The sequence below is a fragment of the Mobula birostris genome, chromosome 19 (assembly GCF_030028105.1).
Source record: "Mobula birostris isolate sMobBir1 chromosome 19, sMobBir1.hap1, whole genome shotgun sequence".
NCBI classification, from domain to species: Eukaryota; Metazoa; Chordata; class Chondrichthyes; order Myliobatiformes; family Myliobatidae; genus Mobula; species Mobula birostris.
In genome coordinates this window covers 20,257,698-20,283,657 of record NC_092388.1, presented here as the reverse complement: position 1 = coordinate 20,283,657, position 25,960 = coordinate 20,257,698, and the positions used below count along the sequence as shown (strand labels likewise).

The following is a 25,960-nucleotide window of genomic DNA, read 5'->3' as shown; positions in this document are numbered from 1 at the left end:
CTTAACTTGCCAAACAGCCAACATCTTCATTATTGCACAAAATGTTCTTTGTGCATTTCAAAATATAAAAGCTTATCACACACTCAGACAGAAATATTCTTGAAAGGATTATTAATTATGCTCAGAATGTAGCACAAAAAAAATTATGTTGCAGTCCAAGATCCTTCATCACCTTGCTAGCTCCCCTGAATCCTACATGACCTAATCCTCCAGATCACTTGCAATGCAGGACCTTGTCTAAGGCCTTTCTGAAGTCCATATTTTCACAGCCCAACCTTCATTTATCCCCTTAGTTGCCTCTTCAAAATACTCCAAAAGATTCAAAAAGGCAACACCCCATTCCTACCTGTTCCTCTTTCATGCCAAAAGCATCAGTGTCCTGAAATATTTAGCTGTCAGTCCTGCCTTTGGCTCAGCCACATTTCTACTATTGCCACAATATCCCAGTCTCTTGAAGCAATCCACACCCTCAGTTTGTCTGCCTTACCTGTTAAGCTACATGCATTGGAATCAATGCAATTTAAAGTAGTGACCCCATCTGCCATTTTACTGTAAATGTGGCAATGCTGACTGCTAACTTACATTCTTTGGTTGCTGTATGTACTCTCATCTTCTCACTATCTTCACTCTCGTCCCAATCCCCTGCCAATCCATTTAACCTTTCCTTGACCTTACTGCTTAGCAATCCGAAAATAGTAATTTTATCTCACAATAGCGGTATTTAAGGTCTGCAGCAACAATAAATGAAATCAATGCCAGGATTAATGTTCAAGCTAACTAAAATTTGAAAATATTTCTCTTACTTCTAAAAATCACCCACCTGCCACCAAACGAATTGTTCCCATGATTCCATAGACTGATCTGGTAACTGCAGAGGGTGGGACATCTTTCTTAACTGAGGAAAAATATAACAGGAAAAATACATGAAATAGTTTGGATTTCAATATTAGACATTTAAAGTGTTATACAAATGCAGAATAAAGCCCAACACAGTATTTGAATGTAATTTGGATGTCTTTCGATGAAGAGCAATTGCAATATTTTAGATCATTAAGGGAGTCACAATGAATATTTATACTAAAAGATTTGGGATAGCAAGCAAGAGAAATATCTGACAAGGCCCATACTACAGGACTTGGTGACCACAGCAGAGATTAGGTCAAAAATGAAGAGTGGGAGGTTGAAAGAAAGGAGAATTAAGGGATGGAGGATCAGAGTGGACCAAGACTAGCACTAAGACTGCATGACCTACTTCTGTGGTGAAAGTAATTGGATGGGTTTGGAAAAGGAACAAGCGTACAATCAGAAAGATTTATTAAAACAATTTAAAATAATTAACATATTACTGAAATTTTAAAACCAATAAATAGTAGGTACTCCAACCATTGAGATTTCTTAAATTTAAAAAACGCCCTAAGTATCTAATTTTATATCCACACTAAAAGACACCGATGGATAATTTATGGCAAGATCTTACGTTTAGTGATAGAGATGCACATGTGTGTGTAGCGAACAAAGCAATTCCTCCTTTAATTACAAACAAGCTAGTGGACATGATGTCAATTAGAGAAAATTCCCTGCAGTTCTGAGCAGAATCAGCATCTCAGACACAGATTAGCAGATCAAATTATGCAGTCTAATTTCTCCCAGGGAATCTTCTCTGAATAAAATTCAGCAAGTTTGGAAAATATTTACCAACATGAAATCCCAAACAGGGACTAATTCAAGAAATAATGATCCTCTAATATAAAAATGCCAGAACATATATAATTAAGTTAGTTTAAGTTCATGTAATTTATGTTTGACGTGTGTGTAATGTATTGTGCTACTGGGTGGCAGGGTAGTGTAGTGGTTAGCACAATGCTTTACAGTACCAGCGACCAGGGTTCAATTCCTGCAGCTGCCTGTAAGGAATTTGTACGTTCTCCCCGTGACCGTGTGGATTTCCTCCGGGTGCTCCGGTTTCCTCCTACAGTCCAAAGACGTACCGGTTGATAGGTTAATTGTTCATTGCAAATTATTCTGTGATTAAACTGGGATTAAATTGGGGGATTGCTGTACAGTGTGGCTCAAAGGGCAGGAAGGGCCCAGTCCGCACTGTATCTCAATAAAAGATATTCGAGTATCTCAATAAAAGATACCCGAAAAATAAACTTGAACTTGAATTAGTTCTCTGATGTACAGAGTACACAGTCTCTTCTATCTGCATGACATGAAACTAGAGGACATAAACAGAAGATAATTTTACACCTATGAATCTAATTCACTCAGGTCAGATATACAATCGAAACTAAATACTGATATTTTAAATGACAACCCAGTATAATGTGGCAACATAGTTCTAAGTGATACACCTGTATCAACAGCAGAGCCTGTTTATTATTGACCAATCCATGCCCACCAGCTTTTAAAGCTGGATTTGTACTCAGGCTCAGAAGGTGGGACAACATGGCCCCTGGGAACTTTGTTCCAGAGTCCCAACAAGAAGATAGTCTTGTTTCAGAATATCAGTGTACCCCTCCACAAGTCTCCACTATTCCACACCCTTTTCGTCGCCCTTTCTTGTTCACTCGTAATTCCCCATAAACCTCAAAGGATTCACACAAAACCAAATGCCTATCCCTTACAAATGCTTTAATTTCTGGTTTTACCTGATCTTCGAGTCCATTCTTCTGGACTATCCTCTGATCTCTTTAATCCCCTGATAACCATAAATGTATTTACTTCTTATTTTAATGATCTCACTGACTAATCTTCCACAGCCCCACAGAGTACAGAATATCAGAATATCACCACATTCTAGCTATCACTTCTAAATCTTTTATTCTGAGACTGCAACCCTTACTCCTGGCCTCCACAGCCAGGAAAACAGGCCTCTCTGCATCGACCCTGTCAAGCCCTGTTATAATTACATGCACCTACTCCTAGCAACTTGACTATTTTAAACTTCATTGTAAAATGTTGCTGCTTGCCAAAAAGGTAATTACTATCTTGCTTCAAAATGCAGGTCTTACCTCCAAGGGTGATTTCATTGGAGACACGGTCGATCATGAGAACATCATTGGATCCATCATCACAAGCCTCAAAGTAGAACTTTTCTGGAGTTGTGTGCCTTAAAAATTAATTTTGAAAACTACATGAGAAAATATCAAAGCTTAATCTAATTGCCAGAAAAGTACTCTGCAAGCAACAAATTATGGATGACCGTGGAATGAAGATAAATGAGGACAGAATCATACAAGTTTTATGGCGTACGAGGCTATCATGTCTCTGCTGGTCTAAAAAGAATGCCTAGCCTAATTCTACCATCCAGTGTTAGATCCATGACTCTGAATTTCAAGTATTTCATGTACAGATTCAAGTGCTGACTAAATGTGATGTTTCCTATCACCCTATCAGAGAGTGAACCCCAGATCCTTATCATCTACGCAGTGAAAATATTTTCCTCATCTTCCTCCCATCACTCAATTAATGAATTTAAATCCATACACCTTGGTGTGTGAAGCTTTGGCCAAAGAATAGCATTTTATACAGTACTGTGCAAAAGTTTTAGATATATGGAAAAAACATTTTGTAAAGCAAAGATGCTTTCAAAAGTAGTGAAATGAGAAGTTTCTAAATATCAAAAAGTTTACTATTAAGAGCAGAAAACAACCAAAAAAACCTAAATCAAATCAACATTTGGTGTGACCACTACTTTCCTTTAAAACTGCATTTAATTCTCTTAAGTACACAGTTGTATAGTTTTATATATTAAAAAAATTGGCTGGTAGGTTGTTCTAAGCATCTGGAGAACTTGCCACAATTCTTCTGCAGACTTTGTCTGTCTCACTTGCTTTTCTCTCTCCAGGTAATCCCAGACAGCCTCATTAAAGTTCAGCTCAGTGCTCTGTAGAGGCGTTATCAGCTGTTGGGGTGGTATGTGTTTGGGGTCATTGCCCTGCTGCAGAATGAAGTTGGGACCAATCAGATGCCTCCCTGATGGTATTGTGTGATGGATGAGAATCCCTTTGTACTTCTCAGCATTGAAGATTCCATTAATCTGACCAGATCATCAACTCCTTTTGCAGAATACAGTCCCAAACCTGCACTAAAAGCTCCACCATGCTTCACTGTTAGCTGCAGATACTCATCCATGTAGCGCTTTCCAACTCTTCTATGGACAAACTGCCTCCTGTTTGAGCCAAAAGTTTAAAATTTTGACTTGTCAGCCTGGAACACTTGCTGCCATTGTTCAGCATCCCAGTCCTTGTGTCCCTTGGCTCTGTTTCCACTTTGGAGGAATGGCTTTTTGGCAGCAACTTTTCCACGAAGACCACTTCTGACAAGACTTCTCCAGACTATAGAAGGATGTAATTGGGTTCCAGTGGTTTCTATGAATTCAGAGCTGATAGTAATTTTGGACTAGCAACACACATCAAAGTTGCTGGTGAACGCAGCAGGCCAGGCAGCATCTGTAGGAAGAGGTGCAGTCGACGTTTCAGGCCGAGACCCTTCGTCAGGATGTGTGTTGCTTGAATTTCCAGCATCTGCAGAATTCCTGTTGTTTGCGTAATTTTGGACTAATTCTGATTTACACTCATGGCCAACCACTGCATTTCTGATCCTCAACTTTGCCAGTTTTTTTGTGCTTCTTCAGAAGGGCTTGGACAGCACATTTTGAATTTCTGTTTGGGAGAGACCTTACTGATGCAGGATGACCAGCTTATGTCTATTGCTATGCTCACTCTTGCCATGGTGTAAGAATTGATGTTTTGACTGTTAAACTGTCACATCTGCCACACCTTCACCTTTTCATTTGCTTATCTGTCGGCCAGTTTGATTCCTTCTACACCTGTTTCTGTTTCAGTTAATCAGTTCAATTCAACTCATTATGTCATTGATTATCTGCATCGGTTTGTTTTCTTTGTTTAATCATTACCTACAAAGTAATCAAGTTTTTTATATATTAAAAAGTGGTCTTTTACTTAGTATGTTACTTCCTTTATCAAATACAATAATTTCTCTGTCACATTTAATTTTTTTTTGGAAAACGAATCTTTGGAAATCTAAAATTTGCTCTTTTCTACTGACACAGAAGACAAGAAAAACAACCAAATCAAAATTTATCTTAAATTATCTAGGACGGCTAAGACTTTTGTTCAGTACTGTATAACTCGACCAAATCACCCCAATGTCAAACATCACAGATAGGTTTCCTTTCATTATCCTTTCTTCCAATGAAAACAACTATAACTTATGCAATGTTTCCCCACTGCTACAATTCTCCAGTCCTGCCAACATCCCTGTGCATCTCCTGTGTTTTTACAGTGGCATCAGATCTTTGCTGTGTTACAGAGACCAGAATGCAAAGAATACTTCAGGTGTGAAGATTATAGCAAAGACTTTTTCCTTTCAAATTCATCATCAGCTTTTATCAATTACACAATCCCCATCTAGGCCTTTGTTTCACTTGCATTTCACACACACACCCCACCTGAGGAGTGATGAATCAGTATGTGCATTTGAATACCATTTGAATACTTTGAAGATCATCTTGGAATGCCAGGTTCAATAGGCCTGCTACTATAGAGGGAAAAAAGGTGATCTTAGCACCAAAGTAAATTAAAGAGGATCTCTTCCAAACTGCATAAACTAAAAACATACTACCTATTGACACTCCCTTTTATATAATGAATTACTCGCTGACATTCCATGGCACAGACCCGTGCGATAATCAGAGAAAAACACTAGAGTATTTGCATCTTACTTGATCCCAGGAAATGCCCAACCTGTGCCAGCTGTAAGATGCCCTAGCTCTACCTTCATAACATAATACTGTGCCCCTATCTCAGTTCATCTGCTGCCAACACCCGAAATTGTATGCTCTTGTTATTTTTTGCAATTGCTCTTCACCAGCGTCGAACTCCCTCCCTCTGTAAACAAAAGAACATTTGAAACAGGAGCAGGAGTAGGCCACCTGGCCTTCAAGTCAGCTCTGCCATATCAGAGGGTATCTACTTTTCCCCACAACCCTTACCTTTGCTGCTATGCAAAAATCTATGCATATTTAATGAGGTACTCTACTGCTTCCCTGGGCAGAGAATTCCACAGGTTCATTACACTTTGGGAAAAGCAGTTTCTCCTCATCCCTGTTCTAAATCTATTCCCGAGTCTTGCGGTTATGCCTCCTAGTTCTATCACAGTCATCAGTATCAACAACTTTCCTGCCTCTACCTTATCTATCCCTTTTATAATTTATGTTTGAATGTTTCACCACTTAAATAGTAATCTAATCTTCCATTTTTCCTTCCAAAGTGGATGACCTCGCAATTACTAATTTTGTACTCCCATTGTTTGTTAAGCTCACTAAAGGCGCAAAACATTTGCAATTGAAAGAAAGAAAGATTAGCTTTATCTGTCATATGTATATCGAAACATGCAGTGACATGTTTCTTTACGCCAGCGGCCCCCAACCACCGGGCTGTGGACCGGTGCCGGGCCGCAAAGCATGTGCTACCGGGCCGCGAGGAAACGATATGATTTGGCGGTAGGAGTCAGCTGCACCTTTCCTCATTCCCTGTCACGCCCTCTGTTGAACTTGAACGCACGCGAGGTCATTACCCACGCGTCATCCATGTCAGCGCGGGAAGATGATCAACTCCTCGAGCTTGCAAATGACGGCGGGCTGAAAAGTGTGTTTGACATAACATCTCTGCCGGCATTCTGGATCAAAGTCAAGGCTAAATATCCTGAGATAGCCACGAAAGCACTGAAAATGTTGCTTCCATTTCCAACATATCTCTGCAATGAATGCAACGAAAACTAAATTGCGGAATAGACTGGACATAGGGAACACCTTCGAGTATCGCTGTCTCCTATCACCCTTCCATGGCACCGTCTTGTTGCAGGAAAACAAGCCCAGGGTTCCCACTGATTCAGTGATACTGGTGTGTTGCAATGATTTTATATGTTCATACAGGGAAAATATGTGCTGTGTGTTTAATATCCAAACGTTACCTAAAATGTTATGATGCTATTGACTTATAAGTGACTTTTACAGTAATTGACTTATCACTGTATTCATGCGAGGAAAATATGCGCTGTGTGTTTAATATTAAATTCATTAGATAAACCCTTTTAGAAATGAAATTGAGTGTATTAGCCACTAAAAAGTGACTTATAGTTGACCGATCTTCTATATTCCAGTCGTGATTAACACCATGCCACCCCCCGGAACAGAATCGCCAAAAACGATTTGTAGAAAAAAATCAGCACGTACACACATGCGCACACAGGTGCCCACGCAAGGCTTCATGGTAATTGTAGTCTTCTCGGGGTAAACACAATGTATTTGAAGGTTACTCTTGTCTATTGGCAACCCTACCACCCCGCCACCCCCCGGTCGGCAAGAATATTGTCAATAATAAACCGGTCCGCGGTGCAAAACAGGTTGGGGACCCCTGATTTACGCCAATGATCAACACAGTCCAAGGATGTGCTGGGGGCAGCTCGCAAGTGTTGCCACGCTTCCAGTGCCAATATAGCAAGCCCACAGCTTACTAATCCTGGCCTGTACATCTTTAGAATGTGGGAAGACACCAGAGCAACTGGAGGACATACAAACTCCTTACAGACAGTGGTGAGAATTGAACCTGGAACACAGGCATTGTAAAGGTGCTGCTAACCACTATGTTACTATGCCGCCATTGAGGGGACACCTTCCAAACACAGTTCATGCATCTGATTAATAATATCAGCGTTCCACGGAGGCCTCATCTCTTTGGTTAGGCTATTGCAACCCAATGCTTTGTGTTATATTTTGTCCTTGAGAAGTTAAAGGCAGAGATAATTGTATCAGAATTTACTGGACATATAGTGTCTGTCAGCTTTGCCTGATTGTGAAGAGCAGCGTTGTAAATGGAAACAACACAAGACCCAGGACTCCATCGATCTCATCACATCCAAAATAGTGAAAAATTCATCTTACTAATTCCACTTTTCAGCACTTGTTTCGTGACCAAACTGGACATCTCTTCAAGCACTCAGCAAGGCACTTGTCAAATGTATTGAGGGCTTCTGCCTCTGTTATCTTTTTCAGCCAATGAGTTCCAGACTCCTACTACTTTCAAATCCTTCAGCCAAAAGTCCCACATACAGAAAGTGACCAGAGCAGCATTTCTACACTAAGGGTACGTCCACACTACGCCGGATAATTTTGAAAAAAAAGCTTTTTCTCTTCGTTTTGCCCTCCCATCCACACTGAGCCGGCGTTTTCAGCCCCCGAAAACAGAGATTTTCGAAAACACTCTCCAGAGTGAATAAATCTGAAAACGCTTAATATTCGGCGTAGTGTGTACGGGGTAACCGGAGAGATTTTAAAACGCTGTCATGACAACACCACAACAACAATGCTTGTTTCTGCTTCTGCTTGGTACTGCGCAAGCTGTAATAACGCGCAGTTGGTGTGAACAGCGTGAGAGTTAAATTGTAAAGTGAGCTTTCTTGACTATTGGAAAACGCTGTCATGACGTGCCGGAACAGATGTTCGTTGTTTTCTTGAACGCCACCACCTACCTAACAATTTCAGAACAGACAGACGAGACTGAAGCCAGTTGACCCATAGCTTACTGAATAAATAAGTATACTCACTTCGCCCTGTTTTCTGTCCTTGCTTGTATGAAGGTGGTTTACCTATTTATGCAAGTACTTCTCTGACAATAGATGTGTAACAGCCTAATGTAACATTGTATGGAAATACAAGATAACGCTGATGCAGACGTTTTATACATTTAACAAGGTGTTTTATTAATGTAACAGAGTTAGTCAGTTTTTCAATGTTCGTCATCAGCTGGGTCATACTGTCCGTGAACTCCCTGTCGGTTGCCTCCATACGCTCCAGTATTTGTTTTTTTTAAGTTTTAAGTCCTCCTGTGCGAAAGCCAAGAGCAATTCCTTTAAAGTTTTTCTACTCTGTAACTGGACAAACGCCCACAAAGTATATCGTTTCCTCTTCGCTTGTTTTCTGTGTGTGTCCTGCGCATGCCCAGTAGGAGGGGATTCGCCCAAATATCCGCCTAATGTGGACGGTGATATTTTGAAAAACGCTTAGTGTGGATGCCTGTCGTTTTTACTTGAAACCGGCGTTTTCAAAATTATCCGGCATAGTGTGGACGTAGTCTAAGAAATGTTGCAAAGGTACGCCCGTTTCTGTCACATAATGAGGCTGAAGAACTATTTCACGCCTTTGTATCGGATAGAGTAGACTATTGCAATTTACCTTTTCCTGGCCTTCCAAAGCAAGCCATTAATTCATTAATTAATTAGTTTTAATTAATTCAGAACACTGCTACTAAACTTTTCACTTAAAACCATGATGAGGGAGCATATCACTCCCATCCTAACTATTCTTCATTGGCTTACTGTATCTTTTAGAATTGATTTTAAAATTCTCTTACTTGTTTTTAAAGCTCTTAATGGTCTGGGACCGGAGTACATCACAGAATCACTTTTGTTTTATAATCCTGCTTGACTACTACTACTACTGCTTGAGCTCTCTTCTTAAATTTAAATAATCTCACTTAAAGAAAGTTGGCAGGTTAGGTTTTTTGAACTACGCTCGTAAACTGTGGAATTCAATGCCTAAACCTACAACGGAAAACTATAAACTCAGCTGATACTTTTAAGCACCACTTGTAAACTATTTACAGTAGATTCTGGTTAACTGGTACACGTCAGGACCAGAACATTTTGGCCCAATTAAGTGGCTGACCCAATTAGTCAAAGTTTCATAAAAGGTATAAAAATACAAACTACTGCTTAACTGAGTAACAGATTATATATTTAAATGAAATACAGAACAAATTAGAATACTACCAATACTACTAGAGTACTATAAAACTGTATATTAGTTTCGAATAGTTATCAGCTGAGGAATTCAGTCCAGGGTACACTGTTGCATTCTTTTGATTGACTGTAAGTGAACAAAATCAGTGCAGATATCTAGTGTAGGTAACGGACTGCCTTCAAACAATGCTTTCGACAATTGCATCTTCCAAATCTTTACTTTCATTGTAACATTCAAGCTGATTGTTGATACCACCAAATTCTTCATAGTTTAATTGTTTCCTTTTAACTCCTGGCTGTTTCTGACATCTCCAAACCTGAATTCCCGAAACTGCAGTGAACAAAACAGTTCTGAACTGTCTTACTGCTTACTTCTCATCATCAATGTCAAAAATCAGTCTTTCTTGAAAACAAACACATATGATTGGTGGTATTTAAACAATGCTCGTTCTAAGCACAGTGCAGTGTCTAATGGCCATGCAAGTGGCACCAAGTGGCTGCCTCTTTGAGCTCATCTGCAGAAGCAGCTTAAATGCCTCTCTTTAATGTCTTTTTTACCTATTCAAGGTGGTTGGGGTTCTATCGAGGTCCTGATCTGCAAGTGGCACACAAACTGCGTTTTTTTTTAAACAGCGGGTGAGTTCCCATTCCTGGAGCGTGTCAGCTGTCCGTTTTCCGACATTCTCCAGGCGCAGCTTGGAGGATGTCACCTCCGGGTGCAGCTCTGTGGACAACTGATTCCAGGCTTGAACTACTGATTGAGGTATCTCAGGAGATGGAACATCAGGATTTCACTGCAGCAGATGTATGGAAAAGTGACACGGCTGAATGTAACATCCTAGTCTCTCCCTTCACTGTGAAAATGGGTGATATCTTTCTGTGCCTTGTTCGTGGGAGAGAGCACCTGCGGCATGTCGAACTAAGCAATAGTCAGCTAAGCCAGGGGTCCCCAACCTTTTTTGCACCGCGGATCGGCTTAATATTGACAATATTCTTGCGGACCGGCCGACGGGTGGGGGGTGGTGTTAATCATGACCGGAATACAGGTGATGTCAACTATAAGTCACTTATAAGTGGTTAATACACTCAATTTCGTTTCTAAAAGGGTTTATCTAACGAATTTAATATTAAACACACAGCACATATTTTCCTCGCATGAATATAGTGCTAAGTCAATTATAAGACACTTATAAGTCAATAGCATCATAACATTTTAAGTAATGTTTGGATATTAAACACACAGTGCATATTTTCCTCGTATGAACATATAAAATCATTGCAACACATCAATATCGCTGAATCAGTGGGAGGCCTGGACTTGTTTCCCTGCAATGAGACGGTGCCATCGAAAGGTGATGGGAGACAGCAATACTCGAAGGGAGTTCCTTATATCCAGTCTATTCCATAATATAGTTTTTGTTGCATTCATTGCAGAAAATCCTGCTTTGCAGAGATATAATGTTGGAAATGGAAGCAACGTTTTCAGTGCTTTTGTGGCTATCTCAGGATATTCACCCTTGACTTTGATCCAGAATGCCGGCAGAGATGTTATATCAAACATACTTTTCAGCCCATCGTCATTTGCAAGCTCGAGGAGTTGATCTTCTTCCTGCGCTGACATGGATGATTCACCGGGGAAATTCACAAATGGGTCACGGACCCATTCCTTTGCACGTCTTGGGTCATTTGCGGTTGGGAAGTAACGCTGGAATTCTGTCGACAGTGAAGAAAGGTGATCACGCACCAGCTGTGAGAAAGACGGTGCAGCCTTAGTCTCTCCCAAAATCCCAGCTGATGTTGGGAACATGTCAAATATGCCCCTGTCTACTGTCCCACACAGTTCCAGTTTGGCTGTGCAAGCAGACACTTTATCTGCCAACTTGAAGACAGTTGTCATTCTCCCCTGAAGTGACAAATTGAGTTCATTGAGCAGGTTGAAGATGTCACATAGATAAGCAAGTTTTGCTATCCACTCCTCGTCACTGAAGTGTGCTCCCAGTGGTGACTTTTTTCCTGAAAGAAATCTCTGTAGCTGCTTCCTTAACTCAGAAATCCTGGCCAGGGCTCTCCCCCTTGATAGCCACCTGACTTCAGTGTGTAAGAGAAGCGTTTGTGCTCTGCATCCATTTCCTCGCAAAGCTGCGCAGACAGACATTTCTTAGCCTTAGCAATACGGCTAGCCAATAAGTACGACACTCTCAGAGCAGCAGCATTTGTAGAGGTGGTGACTCTCAGCACTTGCTTCTGTCCCGCTTGCTCACATTTTTATCCACTCAAGAAACTCAACGGGTTTGTCTTTAAGTGCAGGGTGCTTGGACTCAAGGTGCCAAAGCAGTTTTGAGGGCTTCATTGCCTCATTAGACAGCGTGTCTCCACATATCACACAGAGGGGGCTTGGAGCATGCGAGTCACCAGTCGCAATAAAACCATATTTTATATACAGCTCGTCGTATTTTCTGTTGAAGGGAGCTTTCTGTTTTTTTGTAGTCTCGGCCTCAGCTGTCTCTGCGTTATCATCATCGTTAGGCCTTTTATGTCCCCTACCACCTCTTCTAAAGAAATTCTCAAGCGACGTTTGTTTTTTACTCATCATACCACCAAATCATATTGTTTCCTCGCGGCCCGGTAGCACATGCTTTGCAGCCCGGTAGTTGAGGACCACTGAGCTAAGCAGTAGTTTTTGTTGACTGCAGATCATGGTCTCTCTTTGAGTGTTTTGCTGTTGTGTTGTGGGTGCTGATGCTTTTTGCTGAAACAGGCGGGGGGGGGTCTGATGTGTTGATGCTTGCTGCTGCTTGTGCAGGAGAAGGGTAGAGGGGGTTTGGGGGTTTTAATGCTTTTCTGTCATTCATTCTTTTGGAGTTCTTCTGTTTTTTATGGATGTCTAGGAAGACTAGTATTTCAGGTTGTATATTGCATATATTCTCTGATAATGAATGGAACCATCTGAAATGCACGTGTCTAACACTGGTTAGAAACTGTCCAGCAACAGCTTCCTGTGCCAATTAAGCGGTATGGTGTCCCAAATAAAGAAAAGGAATCCCGGATATTTTTGAAAAGTTTTTGCTCTTTAAGAATCGTCTCAAATAAGTGGCTGTCCTGATAAACTGATTGGCCAACTAACCTGAATCCACTGTATTTATCTTTGCTTTTAACATCTTTTTGCCTTTTAGTTCCATGTTTATTTTTATTTTGTCTTTTTTCATGTTTTTACTTCATGCTATTATAAAATGTTTTGAACCATATTCTCTGTATGAAGAGTTCTCTATAAATAAGCTAACATAAATGCTCTGGTTTCTGAATTCTTAGATAAATGAAAAAACTCCTTTCTACATATTCTGTCAAGGCCCCTCAAAATTTAACCCATCTTTGGTCCAATGAAAACAAACCAAGCTCCATCAGCAACTACCCACTACTGCTACTTCTGTGGCCACAGCTGGAGTCTTGTGCAGGGTTGGAACGAAAGATGTTTGTAGCCAAAAACTGCTTTTCTTCATAAAATCTACAGCAGACATGTACAACCAAACTCAGAACCTACTTCCAAAGAGGGATGATCCTGGCAACTATACAGCCCTTTAGCAACAAACGCTTTCCAAGAAGCTGCAAGAAACTTAGTCATCTGCCAACCTTCAACACATACTTGTATCAAGCAGGTCACTCACACAACAGTATCGCTGGTGAGTCAGTTTCCCTTTTGGAAAACATCCAGCTCTCCATTTCTACCACTTAGCTGTATTTTCCGGTGTGTAGAGCACAACTTGGTGCAATCATTTTCAGAGCACGAGCAGAACAATTAGCTCTTCTGTCTATTCTATCAAGCAATGAAATCATGGGTCCTTTGTGTTTTAATGCAATATACTTCATTTAGTCTCATATCTCTTAAAAATGTTCAAGGAGTGAATTTCAAAGTTCCACCATCTTGTGCATGTTGAAAAATTATCTAATTTCATTCCCGGCTTACTTCCAATTTTTAGTCTTTACACTCTTCCTAACTAGTAAAAGTAGATTCTCTTCATATAACCTTAACATAACCAATCCTTCAATGTTTTGAAAACTTTAAGTGAAACGTCAGCTGTGTGTGTGTGTATATACGTGCGCACACATACATATACACACACATATACATATATATATATAAATATAAATACACACACGTATGAAGCATTTGAACTGTATCACTATCATAAAAAAGCAACTATGTGTCTCTATCATATAAAAGACAATCTAAGTTCTCTTCATTCTTTACAGAGAAATAAAATACCTGGAAACAGCTGGCAAAGTCTTATCATGTACTCACAAGGTCAATGATTGGAAGCTTGCACCGCATCCTTACTAACCATACATACATTGTAATCTTAAATTTAAATTTCATAAGGTGTAAAAAGTATCTGTATTTATTTATGATATTATATCCACAAGCTATCAGATTTAGTACACTACATGCCCAACAACCAGTACCTATATAGTACTGATGTAGACAAAGAGAGCTTAGCCTTTTCAAGATCCTTCGTCAGGGTTAACTGAAAGAAGAGCTAGTAAGAGATTTGAAAGTGGGAGGGAGGGGGAGATCCAAAATGATAGGAGAAGACAGGAGGGGGAGGGATGGAGCCAAGAGCTGGACAGTTGATTGGCAAAAGGGATATGAGAGGATCATCGGACAGGAGGCCTAGGGAGAAAGAAGGGGGAGGGGGGAAGCCCAGAGGATGGGCAAGGGGTATAGTGAGAGGGACAGGGGGAGAAAAAGGAGAGCGAGAAAAAGAATGTGTGTATATAAATAAATAACAGATGGGGTACGAGGGGGAGGTGGGGCATTAGCGGAAGTTTGAGAAGTCAACGTTCATGCCATCAGGTTGGAGGCTACCCAGAGAGAATATAAGGTGTTGTTCCTCCAACCTGAGTCTGGCTTCATCTTTACAGTAGAGGAGGCCGTGGATAGACATATCAGAATGGGAATGGGACGTGGAATTAAAATGTGTGGCCACTGGGAGATCCTGCTTTCTCTGGCAGACAGAGCGTAGGAATTCAGCGAAATGATCTCCCAGTAAAGCAGGATCTCCCAGTGGCCACACATTTTAATTCCATGTCCCATTCCCATTCTGATATGTCTATCCACAGCCTCCTCTACTGTCAAGATGAAGCCACACTCAGGTTGGAGGAACAACACCTTTTATTCTGTCTGGGTAGCCTCCAACCTGATGGCATGAACATTGACTTCTCAAACTTCCGCTATCGCCCCACCTCCCCCTTGTACCCCATCTGTTATTTATTTAATTATTTACACACATTCTTTTTCTCTCTCTCCTTTTTCTCCCTCTGTCCCTCTCACTATACCCCTTGCCCATCCTCTGGGCTTCCCCCCCCCTTTCTTTCTCCCTAGGCCTCCTATCCCATGATCCTCTCATATCCCTTTTGCCAATCAACTGTCCAGCTCTTGGCTCCATCCTTCCCCCTCCTGTCTTCTCCTATCATTTCGGATCTCCCCCTCCCCCTCCCCCTCTCAAATCTCTTACTAAAAGTTCTTTCAGTTAGTTCTGACGAAGGGTCTCGGCCCGAAATGTCGACTGTACCTCTTCCGAGAGGTGCCGCCTGGCCTGCTGTGTTCACCAGCAACTTTTATGTGTGTTGCTTAAAATTCCAGCATCTGCAGATTTCCTCGTGTTTATGCCTTTTCAAGGTAAGGATGAGAAAATTGCAGCTATCTAAGAGCTAAAGTCTTCAAAAGCAAAAATATAGAATTTGAGGGACTACTGAAGAGAAATGCCTCACAGGCAGGGAGGCATCTAGATTACGAGGAAGCAGTCTTCATAATGGAGAAACATGCATGCTGCAGACTGATTATCCAAGCTGAGAAGATGCATGGTGTATCAGGTAAGTAAGTGAGTGAATTAAACATCAAAAAGAGCATCTCTGGCATTTTTCACTTACCTGTGATGTAATATCTAATAAGACTTGCACTAGTTAAGTGATTGATGAACATTTGTGATTAAATGTTGTTTCTTGACTATTATTTACAGGGATACGCACAATTATTTTTAATTGTAGGAATATTCAGACAATCTGGTTAGAAATGAAGGAAAACTCATTAGTCACAGTCAATCAGAGGAATACTTATATTTTACATAGGAACAATAAATTCTCTGGATCATGCAACAAAATACACATCGGAAGCACGAGGAAATCTGCAGAAACTGGAACTTCAAGCAACACACATAAAAGTTGCTGGTGAACGCAGCAGGCCAGGCAGCATCTCTAGGAAGAGGTACAGTCGACGTTTCGGGCCGAGACCCTTCGTCAGGACTAACTGAAAGAAGAGCTAGTAAGATATTTAAAAGTGGGAGGGGGAGGGGGAGGGATGGAGCCAAGAGCTGGACAGTTGATTGGCAAAAGGGATACAAGGCTGGAGAAGAGAGGGGATCATCAGACAGGAGGCCTAGGGAGAAACAAAGGGTGAGGGTGAAGTCAATGTTGATGCCATCAAGTTGGAGGCTACCCAGACGGAATATAAGGTGTTGTTCCTCCAACCTGAGTGTGGCTCCATCTTTACAGTAGAGGAGGCTGTGGATAGACATATCAGAATGGGAATGGGATGTGGAATTAAAATGTGTGGCCACTGGGAGATCCTGCTTTCTCTGGCGGACAGAGCATAGGTGTTCAGTGAAACAGTCTCCCAGTCTGCGTTGGGTCTCGCAAATATATAGAAGGCCGCATCGGGAGCACCGGACACAGTATATCACCCCAGCCAACTCACAGGTGAAGTGTCACTTCACCTGGAAGGACTGTCTGGGGCCCTGAATGGTAGTGAGGGAGGAAGTGTAAGGACATGTGTAGCACTTGTTCTGCAGATACCTCCTCTTATTTACCCTTCGATCGTGACCCCACTAAGGAGCACCAGGCCATTGTCTCCTACACCTTCACCGACTTTATCCGCTCAGGGGATCTCCCATCCACTGCTACCAACCTTATAGTTCCCACACCTCGCACTTCCCGTTTCTACCTCCTATCCAAGATCCACAAACCTGCCTGTCCTGGCCGACCTATTGTCTCAGCTTGCTCCTGCCCCACCGAACTCGTTTCTGCATACCTCGACACGGTTTTATCCCCCCTTGTTCAATCCCTTCCGACCTATGTTCGTGACACTTCTCACGCTCTTAAACTTTTCGATGATTTTAAGTTCCCTGGCCCCCACCACTTTATTTTCACCATGGATGTCCAGTCCCTATATACTTCCATCCCCCATCAGGAAGGTCTCAAAGCTCTACGCTTCTTTTTGGATTCCAGACCTAATCAGTTCCCCTCTACCACCACTCTGCTCTGTCTAGCGGAATTAGTCCTTACTCTTAATAATTTCTCCTTTGGCTCCTCCCACTTCCTCCAAACTAAAGGTGTAGCTATGGGCACCCGTATGGGTCCTAGCTATGCCCGCCTTTTTGTTGGCTTTGTGGAACAATCTATGTTCCGTGCCTATTCTGGTATCTGTCCCCCACTTTTCCTTCGCTACATCGACGACTGCATTGGCGCTGTTTCCTGCACGCATGCAGAACTCGTTGACTTTATTAACTTTGCCTCCAACTTTCACCCTGCTCTCAAGTTTACCTGGTCCATTTCCGACACCTCCCTCCCCTTTCTAGATCTTTCTGTCTCTGTCTCTGGAGACAGCTTATCCACTGATGTCTACTATAAGCCTACTGACTCTCACAGCTATCTGGACTATTCCTCTTCTCACCCTGTCTCTTGCAAAAACGCCATCCCCTTCTCGCAATTCCTCCGTCTCCGCCGCATCTGCTCTCAGGATGAGGCTTTTCATTCTAGGACGAGGGAGATGTCTTCCTTTTTTAAAGAAAAGGGCTTCCCTTCCTCCACTATCAACTCTGCTCTTAAACGCATCTCCCCCATTTCACGTACACCTGCTCTCACTCCACCCTCCCGCCACCCCACTAGGAATAGGGTTCCCCTGGTCCTCACCTACCACCCCACCAGCCTCCAGGTCCAACATATTATTCTCCGTAACTTCCGCCACCTCCAACGGGATCCCACCACTAAGCACATCTTTCCCTCTCCCCCCCTCTGCATTCCGCAGGGATCGCTCCCTACGCAACTCCCTTGTCCATTCGTCCCCCCATCCTTCCCCACTGATCTCCCTCTTGGCACTTAACCGTGTAAGCGGAACAAGTGCTACACATGCCCTTACACTTCCTCCCTTACCACCATTCAGGGCCCCAAACAGTTCTTCCAGGTGAGGCAACACTTCACCTGTGAGTCGGCTGGGGTGATATACTGCGTCCGGTGCTCCCGATGTGGCCTTTTATATATTGGCAAGACCCGACGCAGACTGGGAGACCGCTTTGCTGAACATCTACGCTCTGTCCGCCAGAGAAAGCAGGATCTCCCAGTGGCCACACATTTTAATTCCACACCCCATTCCCATTCTGACATGTCCATCCACGGCCTCCTCTACTGTAAAGATGAAGCCACACTCAGGTTGGAGGAACAACACCTTATATTCCGTCTGGGTAGCCTCCAACCTGATGGCATGAACATCGACTTCTCTAACTTCCGCTAATGCCTCACCTCCCCCCGTACCCCATCTGTTACTTATTTTTATACACACATTCTTTCTCTCACTCTCCTTTTTCTCCCTCTGTCCCTCTGAATATACCCCTTGCCCATCCTCTGGGTCCCCCCCCCCCGTCTTTCTTCCCAGACCTCCTGTCCCATGATCCTCTCGTATCCCTTTTGCCTATCACCTGTCCAGCTCTTGGCTCCATCCCTCCCTCTCCTGTCTTCTCCTCTCATTTTGCATCTCCCCCTCCCCCTCCAACTTTCAAATCCCTTACTCACTCTTTCTTCAGTTAGTCCTGACCTCTTCCTAGAGATGCTGCCTGGCCTGCTGCGTTAACCAGCAACTTTTATGTGTGTTGCTTGAATTTCCAGTATCTGCAGAATTCCTGTTGGTTACTTGTTCCACTTACAAGGTTAAGTGCTGGGAGGGAGATCGGTGGAGAGGGATGGGGGGGAAACGAATGGACAAGGGAGTCGCGTAGGGAGCGACCCCTGTGGAAAGTGGGGGGGGGGAGGGAAAGATGTGCTTAGTGGTGGTATCCCATTGGAGGTGGCGTAAGTTACGGAGAATTATATGTTGGACCTGGAGGCTGGTGGGGTGGTAGGTGAGGACAAGGGGAACCCTATTCCTAGTGGGGTGGCAGGAGGATGGGGTGAGAGCAGATGTGCGTGAAATGGGAGAGATGTGTTTCAGGGTAGAGTTGTTGGTGGAGGAAGGGAAGCCCTTTTCTTTAAAAAAGGAGAACATCTCCTTCGTCCTGGAATGAAAAGCTTCATCCTTAGAGCAGATGCGGCAGAGGCAGAGGAATTGCGGGAAGTGGATGGCATTTTCGCAAGAGACAGGGTGAGAAGAGGAATAGTCCAGATAGCTGTAGGAGTCTGTAGGCTTATAGTAAACATCAGCAGATAAGCTGTCTCCAGAGGTAGTTTGTTTTTTTGACGTAGTTGCTTTTTATATGATTATTATCTTCAAATATCTACACAAGTATAAATGACTTTTCAATAATAACTTTCTAAAGTTTGGAGAACTCCTACTGCTAATTAAAAGTCAAATACAAGTTTATAATCTACACATTCCTTGCTGCTGGCTAAAAAATATTCAAATTCTTTGATTAAAACAGGAAGTTTACAATGTTGAAATGGATTATCGTTATGAATAACTCCAGACTGCCTACTGAGCTGTTTGATCAGTGATGGAACCTTACACCTTATATAAAGGGCAGAATTGTCCAAACAGCACCCCTAATTTAGCAAACTGCTACTGTGCTCCAATTAAATTTTGACTTTGCAATAAAAAGACTAAATAAGAAGGCTCTTTGGAGGTACACCAGAACTAAATACACAGTATAGCCTGTTGGATATACTTTGTGTCCCTGAAATCTACAGTTATCTTCCTTATGCGGCTTCTGTGAGGATAGCTTTACAGAGAAGCCAGAGAGCATCACTGAATGTGCTCCTGCTGTAAATTATATATTTAAGAATGTAATAGCAGGATTAGATTACTTAGCCATTCAAAACTAAATTATGAAGGAGACATGCCCACACCGTAAGTTTATCACCATAGATTTATCGCCTGATCCATATCAGAATTTCTGCTTGTGACCCATTAGAAGTAGGAGCAGAATTAGGTCATCCAACCCATCGAGTTGGCTCCACCATTCCATCATGGCTGATCTATTATCCCTCTCAATTTCACTCTCCTGCCTTCTCCCATAACCTTTGATGCCCTAGAACCCATCAACCTCCACCTTAAATATAATCAATGACCTGGCCTCCACAGTCGTCTGTGGCAATGAATTCCACAGAATACTTACACTCTGGCTAAAGAAAATCCTTTTCATCTGTACTAAATGGATGTCCCTCTATTCTGAGGCAGTGCCCTCTGGAATTAGACTCATCCGTTATAGGAAACATCCTACTCACATCCATTCTATCCTGACCTTTCAATATTCAATAGGATTCAATAAGAACCAACCCAACCCTCCCCCCCCCCAAGGCTCTGAGCAATCAAATTCTCCTTGTTAACCCTTTCATTCCTGGAATCATTCTTGTGAACCTCCTCTGAACCTGCTCCAATGCCATATCATATTTTCTGAGACAAAGGGTCTAAAGCTGCTCAAAATACTCCGTGGGCTACGATCAATGCCTTGAAAGCCTCAGCATCACATCCTTGCTCTTATATTCTAGTCCTCTCAAAATGAATGCTAACATTGCAGTTGCCTTCCTTAAGACCGACTAAACCTGCACAAGGACTTCCCAGTCCCTTCGCATCTATGATTTTTGAATTTTCTCCCCAAATGAAAACAGTTACCCCTTTATTCCTTCTCCCAAAGTGCATGACCTTGCACTTCACTACACTATATTCCATCTGGTACTTCTTTGCCTGTTCCCCAATGCATCTAAGTCCCTTTGCAGATTTCCTGCTTCTTCAACAGGAACTGCCCCTCCACCTATCTTCCAACCATCTGTAAACTTGGCCACAAAGCTATCAATTCTGACATCCAAATCATTGACATATAACCTGAAAAGAAGTGGTCTCAATGCAGGCCCCTGTGGAACACCAGTAGTCACCAGCAGCAAAACAGAATAGGCTCCCTTTATTCCCATTCTTCCTCCTGTCTGTCAGCCCATCTTCTATCCATGCTAATATCTTTCCTGTAACAGCATGGGCTCTTATCTTGTTAAGCAGTCTCATGTGCAGCAACTTGTCAAAGGGCTTCTGAAAATCTAAGTAAACAACATCTCCCTTATCTGTGCTGCCTGTTATTTCCTCAAAGAATTCTAAAAGATTTGTCAGACAAGATTTCATCTAAAAGAAACCATGCTGACGTTGGCTGATTTTATTGAGTACCTTCAAGTAGCCCGAAACCCCATCCTTAATAATGAACTCTAACATCTTCCCAAACAGAGGTCAGACTAATTTCTATTCTCTGCTTTCCCTCTTAAAGAGTGGAGAGACATTTACAATTTTCCAGTCCTCCAGAACCACTCCAGAACATAGTTTCTTGAAAGATCATTACCAATGGTCCCACAATCTCTCTAGCTACCTCTTTCAGAACTCTGGGGTGAAGTCTATCTGGTTCAGGTGGTTTATCTATCTTCAGACTTTCAGCTTCCCAAGCACATTCTCCTTAGTAATAGCAACAACATTTACTTCTGCCCCCTGACACTCCCAAATTTCTGGCATACTGCTAGTGTCTTCAACAATGGAGACCTACACGAAAAAGTTCATCCATCATTTCTTTGTCCTCCCATTGCTACCTCTCCAGCATCATTTTCCAATGGTCCGATATCCACTCTTGCCTCTCTTCTTATATTTGAAAAAACTTCTGATAGTCACTTTGATATTATTGACTAGCTTACCTTCATATTTCATCTTTTCTCCCCTTATGGCTTTTTTAGTTGCCTTCTGTTGGTTTTTAAAAGCTTACCAATTCTCTAACATCCCACTAATTTTTGCTATATTATTGCTCTCTCTTTTTCTTGTATGCTGTCTTTGACTTCCCTTGTCAGCATGGTTGCCTAATCCTCCCTTTAGAATACTTCTCCTCTGGGATGCATCTATTCTGTGTCTTTCAAGCTGCCCCTAGAAACTCCAGCCATTGCTGCTCTGCCATCATGCTGCGATCAACTTTGGCCAGCTCCTCTCTCATGTCTCTTTAATTCCCTTTACTCCATGGTAATAATGATATATCTGACTTTATCTTCTTCCTTTCAAACTGCAGGGTGAATTCTACCATATTTTGATCACCGTCTCCTAGGGGTTCCTTTAAATTAAGCTCCCTAATCAAATTGGGTTCATCACAGAACACTCCCTAGTGAGCTCAACCACAAGTAGTTCTAAAAGGCCATCTTGTAGGCATTCTACAAATTACATCTTTTGGGATCCAGCACCAACCCGTTTTTCCCAATCTACCTGCATATTAAAATCTCCCATCAATATCATAACATTGCACTTTTTATATGCCCATTCTACCTCCTGTTGTAATTTGCATCCTACATGTGAGGTGCAGCACAGAGCGCCATAGGAAGTCATTCCTGCCTGTGGCCATCAAACTTTACAACTCCTCCCTTGGAGGGTCAGACACCATGAGCCGATAGGCTGGTCCTGGACTTATTTCATAATTTACTGGCATAATTTACATATTACTATTTAACTATTTATGGTTCTATTACTATTTATTATTTATGGTGCAATTGTAACGAAAACCCCAATTTCTCACGGGATCAATAAAGTATGACTATGACTATGTCTATGACATCCTGGCTACTACTTGGAGGCCTGTATATAACTCCTATCAGGGTCTTTTTACCTTTACAATTTCCTACCTCTACCTACAAGCATTCTCCATCCTCCAATCCGATGTCATCTCCTTCAAAAGATGATATTGTGGTTTTTTTTTTACCAACAGAGGCATCCCACATCCTCTGCCTACGTGCCTGTCTTTTCAATACAAGGTATGTCCTTGGATGTTAAGCTCCCAATTATGATCTTCTTTCAGCCATGACTCATTGATGTCCACAACATTAAACATGCTAATCTCTAATTGTACGAGAAGATCATCTACCTTATTCCGTATACTATGTGCATTCAAATATAAATTTTGATTGGACAGCAGCACAGACACAGTAGAAATGTTCCCATGCGGATCCAGAGCGGAGCTTGAAAAACCCAGTCTCCATAAAAGAGGTAGCATCTAGCAGAGCGGTCATCGTTGGTGTGGTCAGAGTCAGAGCAATAAGGCTTTGGCTCTACAGGCTTCGGCAAGGTATGCAGGTAAATTTATTTCTTTTCGTATTTAATTCCTAAAAGAATAGGGGTATATCTGCAAGGCCAGCGTTCTGTTCTGGGTGTCAGCTGTGGGATTTCCAGAAGACCTCCAGCCTCCCCGACGGCCACATCTGCACCAGGTGTAACAAGATGCAGTTCCTTAGAGACCGCGATAGGGAACTGGCGCTTCAGCTTGATGACCCTTGGCTTATTAGGGAAAGTGAGGAGGTGATAGACAGGAGCTACAGGGAGATAGTCACCCCAAGGCTACAGGAGACAGATAAATGGGTGACTATCAAGAGAGGGAAGAGAAAACATCAGATAGTGGAAAAAAACACCCCTGTGGCCATTCCCCTCAATAGTGCGCATGCGCTGGTCGTGCATGCAGCCTGGTACAGCCGTTCCGATTACCAAATTTCCCTCGGGATTAAAGTATATCTATCTATCTAAGTACTTTTTTTTTTGAATACTGTTGGGGAGGAGAGGAGGAGAGAGACCTTCCCGGAGGAAGCAACAGCAGCCATGCCTCTGTATCAGAGTTTGGCCCTGCAGCTCAGAAGGGTAGGGAACCGAAGAGAATGGCAACAGTAATAGGCGACTCTATAGTTAGGGGGGACACATAGGCGATTCTCTGGATGTGAAAAAGAAACACGGATGGCAGTTTGCCTTCCAGGTGCTAAGGTTCACCATGTTTCTGAATACGTCCACAATATCCTGAAAAGGAAGGGTGAGCAGCCAGAAGTCGTGGTACGTACCAACACATAGGTAGAAAAAGGGAGGAGGTCCTGAAACAGAATACAGGGAGTTAGGAAGCTAGTGGAGAAGCAGGACCTCAAGGGTAGTGATCTCGGGTTGCTACATCTGCCATGCGACAGTAAGGACAGGAATAGAATGAGGTGACAGATAAATGCATGGCTGAAAAATTGAAGCAGGAGGTAGGGATTCAGATTTCTGGGTAATTGGGACCTCTTCTGGGGCAGGCGTGACCTGTACAAAATGGACAGATTGCACTTGAATCCAAGGGGGACCAATATCTTTGGAGGCAGGTTTGCCAGAGCTGTTGGGAGTGGTTTAAGCTAATATGGCAGGGGGTTAAGGACAGGCATGATAGAGCGGCAGATGAGCCAGCATATTTATAAGTAGATGATGGGTGTAATATGAATGTAAGAAAGGACATGTAGCTGGATCCTGGACTTCCTGTCAGATCGCCGGCAGGAGGTCACCTCTGCCCCTCAGGGCTGTGTCCTAAGTCCCCTCCTTTACTCTCTGTATACCCATGACTGTGTCATCAGCTGCAGCTCCAATCTGCTAATTAAATTTGATGACAACACTACACTGATTGGGCCTAATCTCAAATAATAATGAGACAGCCTACAGAGAAGAGAAGAGATGGCCTTCTTTCATCAAGCAATCAGACTGATCGATACAATCGTATTTCTATGTTACATTGACTGTCCAGTTGTACATACTATTTATTATAAATTACTATAACTTGCATATTGCACACTTAGACGGAGACGTAACATAAAGATTTTTACTCCTCATGTATATGAAGGATGTACGAAATAAAGTCAATTCAATTCAATGACTGGGTACAAATGCAAACAGTGCAGAGTTAAATTGTACCACAGAGACAAAATTTAAAAAGGTGAAGAATACAGGACTGAAAATGCTGTATTTAATTGCATGTTGTATTCTGAAGTGTGGGCATGTGGCCAAGTGGTTAAAGCATTGTACTAGCGACCTGAAGGTCGTGAGTTCGAGCCCCAGCCAAGGCAACGTGTTGTGTCCTTGAGCAAGGCATTTAATCACACATTGCTCTGTGACGACACTGGTGCCAAGCTGTACGGATCCTAATGCCCTTCCTTTGGACATCATTGGTGTCATGAAGAGGGGAGACTTGCAGCATGGGCAACTGCTGGTCTTCCATACAACTTTGCCCAGGCCTGCGCCCTGGAAAGTGAAGACTTTCCAGGCACAGATCTATGGTCTCGCAAGACTAACGGATGCCTTTAAGGGTATTCCAAATGAAGTGGATGAGCAATTAGAGATTGGTCGGTATGACTTTGTGGGCATCACTGCGTCATGGCTGAAAGAAGGTCATAGTTGGGAGATTAACATCAAAGGATATACTTTATATCAAAAGGACAGGCAGGAACACATAGGTGCTAGCGTGGCAGTGTTGGTAAGAGATGGAATTACTTCTTCAGAAAGAGGTGACATAGGGTCAGACAATGTCAAATTTTTGTGGGTGGAGTGAAGAAGTGGCAAGGGTTAAAAAACCATTATGGGATTTATATACAGACCTCGAAATATGTACCCAAGAGACAGGGTTGAGATCGCAAAAGGAGCTGGAAAGGGCTTGTAATAAGGGTAATGTCACAATTGTATTGGGGGACTTCAATATGCAAGAGGATTGGGAAAATCAGGTTGGTGTCAGATTACAGGTGAGGAATTTTGTTGGATGCTCAAGAGGTGACTTTTTAGAGCAGCTTGTGGTTGAGCCTACTTGGGGAAAGGCTATCTTAGATTGAGTGTCGTGTAATAATCCAGATTTTATTAGAGAGAAAGTAAAGAAATCTTAGGAAGCAATGATCATAATATGATTGAATTCATACTGCAGTTTGAGAGGGAGAAGCATAAATCACATATATCAGTATCGCAATGGAATAAAGGGAATTACAGAGGCATGAGAGGAGCTTGCCCAGGTGGACTGGAGGAGGATACTGGCAGGGATGAAAGCAGAAAAGAGGTGGCTAAAGTTTCTGGGAATAGTTCACAAGGCGCAGAATAGATATGTCGCAC

The 25,960-nt window shown here is 42.4% G+C and overlaps 1 protein-coding gene across 2 annotated transcripts in view; it reads right to left on the bottom strand.

Annotated features, from left to right (window-relative positions):
• LOC140212466 (phosphatidylinositol-3-phosphatase SAC1-like) overlaps window positions 1–25,960 on the bottom strand; it is an 88,859-nt gene that overhangs the window by 59,824 nt on the left and 3,075 nt on the right. For both annotated transcript variants that reach the window (XM_072283304.1, XM_072283305.1), the window contains exons 2-3: window positions 3,015–3,112; window positions 821–895 (exon numbers count right to left, since the gene is read on the bottom strand). In XM_072283304.1, coding sequence (XP_072139405.1) covers window positions 821–895; window positions 3,015–3,112 — 173 coding nt within the window. The remainder of the gene's footprint in view (window positions 1–820; window positions 896–3,014; window positions 3,113–25,960) is intronic.